The following is a 15722-nucleotide window of genomic DNA, read 5'->3' as shown; positions in this document are numbered from 1 at the left end:
TAGGGGATCCTTTGTTTAGGAGAGTCTAGGCATGGAAGATAATTTACAAGCCGCTAAGGTCCTCTCGCCATTGGCTGACGAGTGCTCTGTCTGCGTCTGCGAAAGGCATCCCGCGCGCGCGCGTGTGTGTGTGTGTGTGTGTGCGCGTCTATATGTCTGTGAGTGAGTGAGTGAGTGAGTGTGTGCGTCTCTGCTGCAGCTCTCTGCCTTGCCTATACCGGTGGCTCTCTCTCTCTTACACACACACACACACACACACACACACACACACACACACACACACACACACACACACACACACACACACACACACACACACACACGCTCACCCCCAGCCAGCCAAGCCGGTCATGATATACCCGGAGCTTTGCCCTAGCTGCTGCACTCGCTGCTGCTGGCTACTGTAGCCAGCCAGCCGCACGGCCAAGCCATTCTTCTGGACGGGACCGTTACGTGGTTTACGGGGGGCCTGGAAGGGAAAGGGGAAAGGGAACCGAACCCCCAAGATGGCCACCAGAACCTTTTAGGAGCTACAGTAGGAGTAGGAGGAGGAGGGGGATATGCTGGAGCCCAAGCTGCAGGGGCCGCCGTTCTTCCCCCGGAGGACAGACGAGGTAAAGGCGTCCGGAGGAGCTCTGCTCCCCCCCCCCCCCCCCCTGCCCCCCCCCACCACCCCACCGGGCTCTATTGTCTGGCCGTGGAACGGATGAGGCGATCTGCTGCCGTAGCGTACCGTACCGTACGGCCGCTCATTATCTGGAGGTTAAATATCCTCTTCCGTCTTCTGCCTCTCCCTCCTCCTCCGCTGGCCTTTTGTTTTTTTTGTATTGCTTTATTGTTTATTGCTTTATTTTTACTCATGGGCGATGGAGCCTGTTATTTGGAAGTGGCTGCTGGAGTACAGTTAGTTCTCACTCACGGCGTCCTGCTGAGGATCTACAGTAGGCTATACCTCCTGCACCTCTCTCTCTCTGTCTCTCTCTGTCTCTCTCTCTCTCTCTCTCTCTGTCTCTCTCATTCTCTCTCTCCCTCTATCTCTCTCTCTCTCTCTCTCCCTCTCTCTCTCTGTCTCTCTCTCTCTTTCTCTCTCTCTCTCTCTGTCTCTCTCATTCTCTCTCTCCCTCTATCTCTCTCTCTCTCTCTCCCTCTCTCTCTCTGTGTACGTTTGGCTTCTCTCGTTCCCAGGTGGGTTACAAGGACGCAGCCACTGTGTCACTGACAAAGAGGACAGTTTCCACGGTAACAGACGTGACCTCCACCCCCCCCCCCCCCCCCTACTGCCCCCCCCTCCTTCCTCATGTCTTTATTTAGCCCAGTGGTTTGCAAAAAATTTTTTGTTTCCCACATCAAGGATCCCAAAATGTGATGTGTATTTGGCTGTGGACAGTCTGGACACATCAAGGACTTTAGACCAGGGACGAGGAGTTTGTGTTCAAAATATTTTTTATTAATTATTCCAATTATTATTATTATTTTCAAGCATTCTTTAATGTTTTAAAAAATACTGTAGATTTTTTTTTCGTCCTTTTTTTTGAATAGCCAAAGTACAAAATAGGTTTAAAACGGACGGACGTGATGCTAATAAGTACTAATTATGCTGGAGACCCCCCCCCCCCGAACCCCATCAAAAACACCCCCATTGGGGTCCCACGGTAACCCACCGGACCCCACTTTAAGATGCACCGTTTTCACCACCGCAGCGCAGCAGAGGACAAAGTTTGTTTCGGTTTCTCCCTCGTTGTGGAACAGCCGCCTGCATGCATTTTCTTTTCTGCACCTGCTGTTTTGTGATTGCCTGCATGGCAGCAGAGAAGTGGAGTGCCTGTGTAATCCACGGGGTTGTAAATTGTAATTTGGCAGCACTGGCTCCACTTTGCTCGGCTGCAGTAATGGCAGCAGCGGTCGTATACTCGTATTGTTTGTTTGTTGTATGTTGCTTCTTGTTGTTACAAAAGGTTCCTCGTGTTGCTGCTGCTGCAGTCTCTCTCAATCTGTGTAATTTTATGGTTGATTAAGCGCCGGCTCACGCCGAGGTATACTTTGATCTGTGTCGGCAGGTAGGAAGTCTTAATAGTCCTTCAGAGGTTTATGGGTGAATTTAAATTGGTACTTTAGGGGTGTCTGCCAGTTTACTTTTTAGTTTTCCGTTGGGCTGATTAGTCCAGCCGACTATAGTGTGACACTGAGTTTAGAGCGAGCGGGAACCGGAAAAAGGCTACATACGCTCTGTGAATGAAGCAAAATTACTCACGAGACTTAAAAAGGACTTACTTACTACGCGCACGTTTGCATGTGGTGCTGAAACTCTCAGTCAGGAAGGAAACGTGTGGGTTTTTTTTTCTTTCTTTACGTCTTGTCTTAAGAGCCGCCGTGACTCAGGAGACAGACATCACCCTGAACGGCGTGCGATTGTTGCTCGGCCGCAAAGCGACCAAGAAGGGGAAACGTGCAAGTTTCGAGCTGTGCCTGAAACAATGCTTTTCTTGTCTAGTATAGGAACGATGGCTTGCATGTGTCAAGTTGTCAGAGCCAACTGTCAACGCAACTGTGCGATGTTATGAGTACAGTACGGAGATCTGTTTTCCAGCGGAGAGTTTTTAGAGTGTGTGTGTGTGTGTGTGTGTGTGTGTGTGTGTGTGTGTGTGTGTGTGTGTGTGTGTGTGTGTGTGTGTGTGTGTGTGTGTGTGTGTGTGTGTGTGTGTGTGTGTGTGTGTGTGTGTGTGTGTGTGTGTGTGTGTGTGTGTGTGTGTGTGTGTGTGTGTGTGTGTGTGGCTCAGGAGGTAAGAGCGGCCGCTTCATGGGAGCCGGAAGGTTTCCCGGTTCGATCCCAGGCTCCCCGCCAGGGTTACTGTTGTTGACGTGTCCTTGAGCAAGACACTGAAACCCTAACTGCAACCAACGAGCAGGTTGGTGCCTTGCGTGGTTTCCTTCACCGTCTGTGTGCGAACGGGTGAATGTAATGCACATTGTAGCGCCTTGGATAGAGTTGTGGGTGTAATTCATTGTCAGTTAATGTGTTATTAATGATTTACAACTATGCTAAGTAATTAGTTAAGCAGCTTGTGGTTAGAGTTGTCCGCCCTGAGACTGGGAGGTCGGGGTTCGATCCCTGGTCGGGTCATATCAAAGACCCCAGTGCCTCCCTGCGTGCTTGGCACTCAGCATCAACGGTTGGATTGGGGTAAATCGAAGAGCGCGATATAACATAATCTATGAAAACCCTTAAATGACAAGATATCTCGTCAATGCCATGCAGTGAACCGTTGGATTTCAGATGACGAGGCATCTTGTCAGTGATATTGTATGTGTTATCCAGTCCGAAATAGCTTTCATTAATTCAACATTCAATTAGAGTAGCATTTCCAAAGAGTCCAATCAGATTCGCTGTAGAAGAATCTAAATAAATTAGCTGTTCCACAGTAGCCAAAAACTACTGCAGAAACATGCTCCATTGTCTGTGCCAGTCATCTATTTTAAAACATACTATTTTAAGGTCTTCATTATGTGAACACATTTGATATCAGAAAATAATGTGTTCATCAAATAATTATTGGCTATTTTCACCACACGAGACCACCGTAGAACCAAAGTATATGGAATGGGGCTCAAGTGGTCAAGCTGTCGCTCACACTGCTGTTGCTAGGGCAGGTCTCTAAACATGGCTGTGTGTCTGTGTGGAGCATTCACCCCCTCAGGTAATGCTGCCGCATGGTTTTGTTGGTCTGAGTGCCTTTGACGGGAGCAGGAGGTGTGTGTGTGTGCGTGCGTGTGTGTGTGTGTGTGCGCGCGTGGCGTGCACGTTTGTGTGTATGTCCTCCTGTGCAGGAGGGCGAGAGAAAAAGAGAGAAAGGATACTAAAGAAGTAAAGAAAACTTTGTCCCTTCCTTCATTCAATGCCATCGTCATTTGTCAACTCTTTGAGAGAGTTCCTGAGGCAAACTGCAACAACCACAACACTAGCACACACACACACACACACACACACACACACACACACACACACACACACACACACACACACACACACACACACACACACACACACACACACACACACACACACACACACACACACGTGTCTGGTGCAGTGCTGGAAATCAGCCAGCAGTGCTTTGTCATTGAAAGCAGGTTTATTGTGACAGACCCACCGCCTCTGTCTGTCTGTCTGTCTGTCTGTCTGTCTGTCTGTCTGTCTGTCTGTCTGTCTGTCTGTCTGTCTGTCTGTCTGTCTGTCTGTCTGTCTGTCTGTCTGTCTGTCTGTCTGTCTGTCTGTCTGTCTGTCTGTCTGTCTGTCTGTCTCTCTGTCTCTCTGTCTCTGTCTCTGTCTCTGTCTCTGTCTCTCTCTCCTCTCATTTGAACCCCAGGGCAGTGCATGGTTCTCAAAGTGGGGACCCACTGCCACCCAAGGGTGCAGTGTGGAGTGGGTGACCCATGCAGGCTAGCGGTTCCGGATGTTCTGACGGTTTAATAGCCGTCATCAGCCCTTATCAAGACCATGCAATGGATCCAGTATGGACATTTCCTACATACTGACGTTGCTGTCAGCCATTCTTTCTCGACTACTAACCTTTAACTACTAACTAAAACATTAATTGCCAGACTCTCCTTCAACAAAGATGGGGAAAGCAAACATTCTTTGTTCTCTCTCTAGGTCGTCCTCAGACGAGCCTTCCATGGTCGCTTCCAGTCACCATACATCCGGCCAGCTCGTTGGTTCTTTGCGCTCTGACCTGCATCTTTCTTGAGTACATCCACATATGTTAGTATGGGACGTCCTCGTGCCCATGTGTTGGTTCCCACAGCACCAGTTTGCTGGCTGGCAGCTCCTGGTGTCTTTGGCAGTGTTCTGCAAGTCGCATTCTCCTGGCTGCTATTTTGTCGCTCACCCTGAATATTCCAGCATACAGATTCTCGTTGGAAACATGTGTACTCTTGCTGATGTTGAGCACTACACGTAACATTCTGATGTAGCACCCGTCTAGAGCCTTCTGCAGAGTTGGCTTCAGGGTCCAGCATTCACTGCCATATAAGAGAACAGATTCTACCATTGCATTGTTCTGTACAGAACACGTCCTTAGCCCAGAAACCAAACTCTAACCCTAACCCTATAACCCCAGTCTTAACAGGCCACATATAAGTAAACATAAAGCAAAGTTGTTGTATCACGCAGTTTCACAATGTTTTCGCTTCGGCGGGAGTATAGTTTCACTTCCGCGTTTCCTAGTAGTCGCCTACTAGGACATGTCAGGACATGTCCATAATCATTACCTCCATTGCATGGTGTGATAAGGTGCATATTGGTGATCATGGGTTGATGACATCGCCGAAGCGGCTGTGCGGGCACAGCGCGGCCAGCCAGTTGCAGCAGCAGCCGGCTTGTTGCCTCAGCCGTCACTCCAGCTCTCTCTCTCTGTTGCATCAGCAGCCTCTGTAGCGGGGCAGAACACACACACACACACAGCTGGGAGAGAGACACACAGATAGTGGTGGAAATGTATAGTACTCACTCAAATGTTTTACTTTACAGTAAAAGTAAGAGGGACAGAGACAGACGGAGACAGAAAGTGAGAGAGATGATGAGCGTGAGGGACGAGGAAAACCACATCACTGCAATAATGATGATGATAATAATAAATAAATACAATTTTAACTTGACAGCAACTTGGCATCCATCACATTTACCACTTAAACCCTTTATATATGCCTACCTGAGTTGGCTTTGTGTGTGTGTGTGTGTGTGTGTGTGTGTGTGTGTGTGTGTGTGTGTGTGTGTGTGTGTGTGTGTGTGTGTGTGCACCCGCTCACGCTGGGAACAGAGAGACAGAGAGCTGTAATATATTGGCAGATGTCTGTGTGAGTATTACGTTTGTGTGTTTGGTCGGGAGGGGGGGATGGGGGGTTGGTTTAGACGTTACACACGCGGGACGCTTCACGCCGGCTAATCCCATTCTCTCAGTCAGTTGTAGAGCAGAGCAGCTCACATGCATGTGTCACACACACCCCGGTTCACACGAGGTGAGCGCTAAAGATGAAGATGACGATGACACACACGTGCAGTTCAGTAGTACCTCTGTCTGTGTGTCTGTCTGTCTGTCCCTCCCAGGCAGGATGGTTCAATGGCGCCAAAATTTGTGTGTCATTCAGTCGCCAACAAGTGTACACACACACACACACACACACACACACACACACACACACACACACACACACACACACACACACACACACACACACACACACACACACACACACACACACACACACACACATGGCCTCCAGAAACCGGTCCTCTTGTCAGATGTGTCTTGGCATGCGCTGTGGTGGTATATTGGTGTTTTGTTTAGTGAATTTCTCTTTCTTTTCCTTTGTTGTTGTATCATCATTCCTTTTTTTTCAAACACCCCCAGACATTTTATTTATTTATTTATTTATTATCTCAGGGACCCCAATCTACACGTTCAATTCGCCAGTACAAAATGTTTCTACACTCTCTGACCCCTTTTCCACCGGTTGGGAACCAGTTCAGTTCTTTTTGGTTCTTAGTCCATGAGCCAGAGCTCCAAAATTGGAACGTTAATTATGAATTGAGTGGGCAAAACCATACCTTTTATTAAATTGTTTATAGGATCAATTTAAGTAAATCATATATGATAACGCTTCCACAGTAGTAGCTTTTTCATATTTTCAATTGTTTTGCTATTATAATGCCTCATTTGCATATATATATATATTAAATTTGCAATACAATAAATCATTGTCTTCATGTAAGTAATCAACTGGGGAAGTTTCATGGTGATAACAATCTTAATATAGTTTTGCCCACTTTTTGGTTTTGCCCGCACTTCAATTAACGTTCCAATTTTGGAGCTCTGGCTCATGGACTAAGAACCAAAAAGAACTGAACGTCTGAACCTGTTCCCATTGGGAACCAACCGGTGGAAAAGGGGTCTCAGAGTTCTACGGACCTGTAAAGAGTTACATTTGGACCCCCTGGTGGTCCCAGGCTTTGGACCCCGCATTGTGTGCCCAAGGCAAACACGGTTGGGTCATGAACCGGGACGCGGCTCGAGTCCAGCTAATATACTCCGACACAATGAGCCATGATTAAAAACAAAAACCGGGGAAAGGCCGCAACAATAAATCTAGTGTGTAAGAAGCATCAAGGAAAGGCGTGCACGTGTTTCCCATCACGCTGCTATGTCATGACAGCATGTGCTCCACATTACATACAGAGCAGATAAAAGGACATCTTCGCAGTGGAAGCCAGACACATCCCGCTTGCGGATCTGCAAAATATTAATTCAATACGTGGGAACGCTGGCACTCCCACGCGGCTCAGAAGCCAAGCCAAGAGGGTTGTTGTGTTTCTGATTGCGTCTCGCGGGGCGAGCACCGTCACGTACTCTACTGCTTGTGGCCACTATAGTATGTCACCCCCAGCCCTGTGTTTGTGAAGTCCAGATCGCTGTTTCGCCCATGAATGAACAAAGCGAACAAGTATAATGTTATGCTACCGAGGGTAAAGGTTAAGAAACCCCAGCCAGTTAGAGTTGAAGTTTTCAGGTTCATGGATTTCACCCCAGTGACATCATTGGAGTAAACTTTATTTATTGCATACCTTAGTTACCCAAGCCCTGCTGCTCATACAGTGAGTTGTCGTCGGTGCCAGAACCTCAACCTTGCGCTCTAATGGCTGACCTATACCCGGTGTCAAGTAAGTGAGGAGTGAGGCTACTATAGTGAGGCTGCTAGTGAGGATCGATATGTCAATATACACGGCGATGGACCATGGGGTCATGCTCTGCTGTGCTGCGATACAGCTGCAGGTGCATGGGGTCATGCTCTGCTGTGCTGCGATACAGCTGCAGGTGCATGGGGTCATGCTCTGCTGTGCTGCGATACAGCTGCAGGTGCAGCTGCAGGTGCAGCTGCAGGTGCATGGGGTCATGCTCTGCTGTGCTGCGATACAGCTGCAGGTGCATGGGGTCATGCTCTGCTGTGCTGCGGTTAGTGCTGCAGCTGCAGCTGCAGGTGCAGCTGCAGGTGCATGGGGTCATGCTCTGCTGTGCTGCGATACAGCTGCAGGTGCATGGGGTCATGCTCTGCTGTGCTGCGGTTAGTGCTGCAGCTGCAGCTGCAGGTGCAGCTGCAGCTGCAGGTGCATGGGGTCATGCTCTGCTGTGCTGCGATACAGCTGCAGGTGCATGGGGTCATGCTCTGCTGTGCTGCGATACAGCTGCAGGTGCATGGGGTCATGCTCTGCTGTGCTGCGATACAGCTGCAGGTGCATGGGGTCATGCTCTGCTGTGCTGCGATACAGCTGCAGGTGCATGGGGTCATGCTCTGCTGTGCTGCGATGCAGGTGCAGGTGCATGGGGTCATGCTCTGCTGTGCTGCGGTTAGTGCTGGATCTGCTTAACAGATCCACAGGAGTTAATCACTCACTTTACCTTCCACGCTGCTTCACATATGGCACGACCGCTGCCCTGAGTGTGTGTGTGTGTGTGTTGTTACAAATCCAACCCTGCATGCACGTGCACTCAAACATGTCCATGCACATGGATTGCACATTACACACACACACACACACACACACACACACACACACACACACACACACACACACACACACACACACACACACACACACACACACACACACACACACACACACACACACACACACACACACACACACACTCTCTCTCTCTCTCTCTCTCTCTCTCTCACACACACAGACACACCCTCAGTGACCCAGGCCGGTTGACGCAACCCTGAACTATGTCTGACTCTGGATTGTTTACCTCCGTATTATGGCTGTCTACCTGTTTAGCCCCGTTGACACAGCGGGAGGAGGGGGGGGGGGGGTTCTATGCCACAAGATTTTCCACAGTATATGTTCTTTCGGGTGGCTGTCAGTGTTGCCATGTCAGCTTCATATTCTAAATATTGGTACTACTGCATGTACTTTAGTTGCAGGTCGTGTTTTTTGGGGGGGCTTAAAATATTTCGAAAACATTCAACTTTTTGTTTGATAGATTTGTGCTGAAAATAGCAGATCTACAACCTTGGCTATTTTCAAATTCCAGATACATATCCACCTATCCAGTACGTACAGTCATGATAGTCGCTTCCTTTGGGCGTTGTTTTTCATAGACCATGATCGTCGTTTGTGTCTCTCGCAAACTCTGGCAACACTGGTGGCAGCGTGCTGAGAGGCAATCTGTTGTTGTGTTCCGTGACCGTTGTTTAGGCCAGCCATGCTGAATCACCCTGGAATGGACTGACAGAGAGCTGAGTCACTCATCTCTCCTTCTTCATTTCTCCTCCTCTCTTTTACACCCCACTCTCTCCCTCCCTTCCTCCCCCCTCCTTCTCTCTGGCTTACTGGCTCTGGCTCTGGCTTTTTGCATTTATTGATAGTGGAAAGTAGAAACAGACAGGAAACGAGGAGAGAGAGAGACGGGGAGTGACATACAGCAAAGTTCGTCAAGGAACGGGACTCGAACCCGCGATATGCACTGTCAGGCATTAGGAGCCTGTAGGTGCCTGGACCGCTAGGGCGGCCGCCCGGGCCTCTTTCTTAACGTTGACTGAATTAAAATGCCCTTTAATGACGTGTGTTCTTTTGATTAATGTTTTATTATATAAAGCACAATGAATTGCCTCGTTGTTGAAATGTGCTATTGAAATAATCTCTCTCTCTCTCTCTCTGTCTCAGGGGGTCCCAGATGGCGGTGCTGTGAATGGCGGAGGCAGGGCCCAGATGGAAGACGCCCACACGACGACAGCCGACGAGGATGAGGCGGAGGAAGGCCACCGCGCTCTCGCCGGCGGCCCACAGCTGAAGCCAGCCACGCTCGTGCTGCTCAGGCCGGACCTGGCGCCCGCGGGGCGGACCGGTAGCGGCGCGCTTCCTCGCCAGCATCCCGTGTCTCTGCGTGGTGGCGGCGCTGCTGCTGCCGACGAGAGGCTGGCTCGCCCCAACGGCGCCAACGTGAGCCGCGCCCACGCAAAGATTGCAACGCCCGTGGCCTATAGAGGCGGAGGCTCCCAGGCTCGACCCCACGGTAGGCTTGTTGTTACATTTAATGCATCATCGCTGAGCCCTGATCGCAATCATTTGAGATAATTCGTTGTTTTTGCGCAAATCGTCAGTAAAAATGCATCTGTCGAAAAATAGCACATAATTTGTGTTTGCAAAGCCTTAAAATCGTAACTTTATTTTGTCTTTATATGTTGACATGCAGCTCTGATCGACGGCGCTCTCCCTCAAGACACGGCCGTTCCTCTGAAGAAGATCAAGCTGGAGGAGCCGTGGGAGTGGACCTCCTCCACGGAGCAGCCGGGTGGTGGGGGGAGGGGCCAGGAGGAGGAGGAGGACGAGGTCTGCGAGGGGGACGACCCCCTGTCCGTGCTGGCGGCCGTGGTCTGCCTGTCCATCACGGAGAGGAAGGGCCTGGAGCAGAAGCTGCTGGGCTCGCGCTCGCCGCTCCTCATGCGCTCCTTGAAGGCGGAGCCGCAGGAGCTGCCGCTCGCAGGAGCCACCATCAAGGCGGAGCCGCAGGCGGCAGACGGCGACTCACACTGTCACAGAAGCACTCCCGGCGGCGGCGTACAGCAGAAGGCTCCCCACCACCACCGCCACGCCACCGTGAAAACCGAGCCTGTGCCCGGCGTCGTCTCTCTGCCGAGCGTGCGCTCCCTGGCGGAGCAGAGGAACCTGAGCTTCGACCAGGCGATCGCCATCGAGGCCTTGACTCAGCTGGCGGCCGTCCCGCCCAGTCCCCCCCCGGGGGGGGTCGTCGTTGTCAAAACGGAGGGCATCCCCTGCCCCCTCGCGACCTCAAACACGAACGTGCCCCCAAGCGAGGTCCGCTGTAACAAGGTCTCGGTCATCAGCTCGCCGCTGCACCAGATGTCGGTCATACGCCCCCCTGTGGCCCGGCAAGGGAACGTCATCCACTGCTCACGCGGCGGCGGGCCCGGCAGCGTCGGAAAACAGTCTCTGGCGGACCTGCTGGAGGCCGGCTCCGACGGCGAGCGGGGGGGCCTCTACAGAAGGGTGGAGCAGCAGCAGCACGGCTTTGCTTCTCGCGTCATCAAGTCGGAAGGGAACTACTGCGACCACGCGACCGGTTTGGGTAAAGACCCGGAGCGGCTGTTTGTCGGCGACAGGGAGAGGACCGCGGGTAAAACGGGGAGGAGGAACAGGGACGAGGAGGAGGTGGCGGCCCAGCTGGCGGACCTGGCCTTCATCATCCAATCGCGCCACGCCAAGTCGGAGAACAACCCGCCCAAAGGGACGCCCTGTCCGGCCATCAAGTACAACAACTACAACTCCCAGATGTCCCCCGCCGCGGCCAACCACAAGAAGACCCCCGCCAAGAAAACCAAAACCACGCCCGCCAAGCCCAGGAAGAGGAAACAGGCGGAAGAGGGAACGACGAACCGCCGGACCCCTCTCGTAAAGAAACGCACACCCAACGGCAAGACCACCCCCTACAAGGGCCGCGGGCGGAAGATTCTCCCCATGCCGGGGAATCCGGGGGGGCTCCTCCTCCGTCACAAGAGGAACCTGTTCCTGCCCCGGGCCCAGATGGACCTGAAGCGCTTCCTGGCCGAGGCCCAGGTGGCCCAGGTGGCGCAGGTGGCCCAGGAGGCCCAGGAGGCCCAGAGGCAGCCCCCACAGCACACAGCGCTCTTTGGGCCACAGGGACCTCAGAGCTACAGCGCTGCCCACCACTTCAGGACGTACCAGGCCCAGAGGTGGGGTCAGTCCAACGGACACTCCTCCCCAGCCCTGGAACAGGAGGGCGAAACACTTTTGTTATCTCAGGTAAGCACTATATTGCTGTAAAGTAGCACAGTACAATTTCAAGGTAACTTTATTTTAAATTAAGGCCGATTCATAAAATCTGTCGACTCGGTCTATGTCTCAGATGGACAGTTCAGAATCCTGCCTACCAGTGACATCATCGACGGGGAATCCAAGCTAATAGAAACAGCAGCCTTCTATTCCTGGAAAGTTACAATGCTATAATAGAAGCCATTTTTCTCGCGTTAATACAAATCAAAATAAAACACGTGAAATCTTGTTTGGAAAAGCAAAAATCCTGCTTAATGATGATGTCACTGGACTGTCCAGTGTGTCCACAGTCCTCCTCTGAGACGCAGAAAAAGATTGTACCATTTTATCATGAGCATTAGTAATAACCCTTTTTGTAGAATCTCAGCTCTAGACTCAATGGGTTAATAACTTTCTTGGCATTAGTAAGGACTGGTTAGTAAGCAGCGTTCGGAATAAATCAGCTGAACTGTTGCACTGTCCTACAATTATATGTAATCTACAGGTACACATATGTGAAATTCGTCCTCGTGAAGTTCTTCCTCGTCATAGCTACTTCTATTTCCAGTATGATTCCAAAATAAAACATGGCTTGAATAGGGCATTAAGCAACTAGTCGACTAGTTTACTAGTCGACTAGTTTACTAGTCGACTAGTAAATCCACTAGTCGACCTTGCTGGTACTAGTTGACTAGTTGATAAGAAAAAAGGAAAGAAAAGTTTATTTTTTATTTTTCCCCCCGATTTTGTAGGCCTCATGATCAGGTAGATTATAGTTATAGTCACCAATGTACACAGTTTTTAAATGTACAAATATATATTTTTTACATAATAGGTGGTTAAACAACTAGGCAACTAGTCAACTAGTAAAAATTACTAGAAGTGAATGCCCTAGGCTTGAATGATCACATTGCAAGTACAAAAAAAAAACACTCTTATTTTGAAATGTGTGCCCGCTTTGAGAGGAAATAGGTGGCTATGGAACCCCGGCGTTGTGAGGCTTGACGCCTCACTGTTGGCGGTGCCGGGTGCGTAAATAAAAACAACTCTCGTCTCGCACTTTTGCAATTTGCATCTGTTCGTTGCATATGGAATATGGAACTTCATACTTTTATGGAACAATAGTTTAACTGCTACTTGGAGTTTAGCCTTGGGGACAGCATGCGTTTTGTTTTCAATACAAAATGGTGAGTTCTTATGAACAGAACTGACTGGTTAACATTGCCAAATCTCGCAAAGACACCCGGCTTTACAACATGGCTCAATCAGAACCGAATATCGTAACGCTTGCTTTGGTGGGCCCGAAATAAAAGAAGACTAGTACAGAATTAAGTAGTAGTAGCATTATTGAGTTGTCATCGGAGGCGGAGGAGGACAACAACAACGCGCATGCAGGTATTTAGCATTGCGTACTGTTCTGATGATGGGCCACCCTAACTTAATACTGTATTTTATACAGTATCTAATATAACGTTGAGCCGCTGTGCCAACTGAACTGCAAATGCCTACTGTAGTTGTGTGTTGTGAGCCGGTGAGCCCCGGTGTAAACTGCTGCTGCAAATGTTATTGATTGACTGATTGGAAAAACCAGAAAAAGCTTAAGACTTGTTACTTCAGGGTCCTCCATTTTCAATTCATCAGAACATTTAAAGACATATAAATACGTCTATGTGCCTATTCTATTGTGTTCTGATGGGTGGGCTGGCCGTTGGTTGTGCTAAAAAAAAGGCAAAAAAAACGGTGTGAAAAAAAGAATTTTGCGCGTGCATGTGCGTGCACGTGAGCTCCGGCACCTAAGAATTTAGAAATTAAGCACTGCACTCAGCTATGGCCACCCCTAATGAAAGGTGCTATAGAGCGTCGCAGTCCCGCCCCCTACCAGGGCCCAGGGAATGATTCCCCGTTCATTTTCCTCATAGTCATTTCAAAAAGTATTTATTTAAAGACCTTTTAAGCGTTGTACAAAGCCAACTCGAGTTGGCAACAAACTACATTTTTCGGGCAGGTTTTTCTTGTTTTTCTTCTTTATAATTATTTGTTTGGTCCAAAATATTGTTTATTGTCATGATTTGTCACGACTTGAGTTGGCTTTGGCCAACGCTTAAAAGGTCTTTAAATAAATACTTTTTGAAATCTCTCTGGGAAAAATGCATTGGGAATTATTTCCTGGGCCTGGCGTCGTCATGAAAGGGAGCGAGACTGCAACGCTCTATAGAGTCCCGCCCCTTTCAGAACGACAAGTGGCCCAGGAAATGATTCCCCATTCATTTTCTCCATAGGCTTTTCAAAAAGTATTTATATAAAGACGGTTAGTTGGCTTTGTCCGCGGCGTAACCGTCTTCATATAAATACTTGTCGTTCGCCGGACTGCGACGCTCTAGATAAATAAAGTTTAATTATTATTATTATTATTTTCACCTGTGCAGGTAAGACACGGTGCTGATCCAACCAACCCAGCCACTCCCACTGTTCTCAGCCACGCCCCTGGGTTCCACCCCGTGGCCAATGGCTTCGCAACGACGGCTCACCAGTCCCCGACTCCAGGCCAGCAGGGCTACTACAAGCTGGAGAGGTCGTCGGGGGGCATAACGGTGCTGACGACGACCACGTCCATGGACGCGGGTCTGCACCGGCCCGGCCAGGAGGAGGCCACGCCCACCAAGAACGGCGTCCATCACTTCCTGGAGTCTCCCATGAGCTTCCTGGACACGCCCACCAAGAGCCTCCTCAACACGCCCTCCAAGAACCTGGCCGACCTGCCCTCCTGCCAGTGCATGGGTGAGTCTTAACCCATTTAGGCCTGACGTCGAAATTTAAAAAATGTCTTCTAAATCATGACAGTTTTCTGAAAACCTCATGTTTCTATATCAGTGGTTCTAAATATTTCTGTCAAGGACCCCAAAAATGATATGTAATTGGCCACCGACCCCCATCTGAAAATATGTTGTTCCAGGGACACCCCAGAAGCAAAGATTTGAGTTAAAAACGTTAAAGAATATATATTCAAAGGTTTGCGCCACGATTTTTCAAAAATAGCAGATCTACAAGCTCGTAGTGCCTATGAGCTTGTAGATCTGCTATTTTTCAACGTAATGCTTAAAACACCAAAAGGGGTTCCCGCCCAAAATGGGTTAAAGCCCAAACCACACCAAAGGGGCGGGTCGGGACAAAACAGTTTTTAACTACACCAATGCAACTCATTGAGTTGCATTGCTGTGGTTTACCTTAAAAAAAACGTTTTGTGCCGACCCGACCCTTTGGCATGGTTTGAGCTCTGCCAATCCTCAAACGATACTCTGTGAAGTGTATATTTTCGTGTGCTTTGCTTGGGAGTTCTCATGGGATTTCACCGTCTGTCCGCTCCGCTCACATAATGAAGTGACATTATCCCGGTAGACTGTCTCAGCCCTGCGGTCGCTTCTAGCCTTTGCGGCGTCTTACTGGTAATATAATCGGTGTAGTTGCTGTGTAATAAACGCTAAATAATAAATAAGCGTGTATCTGTTTGTTTGTTTTTTGTCCTCAGACCAAATCGTGGAGAAGGAAGAGGGTCCGTACTACACTCACCTGGGAGCAGGACCCAGCGTGGCGGCTGTACGGGATCTCATGGAGAACAGGTGGAGTGACTTAGAACTGTGTGTGTGTGTGTGTGTGTGTGTGTGTGTGTGTGTGTGTGTGTGTGTGTGTGTGTGTGTGTGTGTGTGTGTGTGTGTGTGTGTGTGGCGTGCGCGCGTGCGCGTATAGTAGAATTTGAGAAGTAGACACACTGTATTCTATTTATTACCATTTTCTTTATAATTACACAGAGCAGCTTGTAGTTGAGTGATATTTGACCAGGAATATCTGTTATTTGATTCAGGTGCAGGGGTCGAGT

General features: G+C 49.5%; 1 protein-coding gene across 1 annotated transcript in view; it reads left to right on the top strand.

The window, feature by feature from the left end:
* The first annotated feature begins 512 nt into the window (after positions 1 to 512).
* tet1 (tet methylcytosine dioxygenase 1) overlaps positions 513 to 15722 on the top strand; it is a 29772-nt gene continuing 14562 nt past the window's right edge. Inside the window, exons 1-5 of the mRNA XM_079512833.1 lie at positions 513 to 614; positions 9722 to 10070; positions 10251 to 11839; positions 14275 to 14626; positions 15375 to 15465. Of these exons, the coding sequence (XP_079368959.1) occupies positions 561 to 614; positions 9722 to 10070; positions 10251 to 11839; positions 14275 to 14626; positions 15375 to 15465 (2435 nt within the window). The 5' untranslated portion in view covers positions 513 to 560. The remainder of the gene's footprint in view (positions 615 to 9721; positions 10071 to 10250; positions 11840 to 14274; positions 14627 to 15374; positions 15466 to 15722) is intronic.

The sequence above is a fragment of the Electrona antarctica genome (genome assembly GCF_951216825.1).
Source record: "Electrona antarctica genome assembly, chromosome: 10".
NCBI classification, from domain to species: Eukaryota; Metazoa; Chordata; class Actinopteri; order Myctophiformes; family Myctophidae; genus Electrona; species Electrona antarctica.
This window is presented reverse-complemented; position numbering and strand designations above follow the sequence as displayed.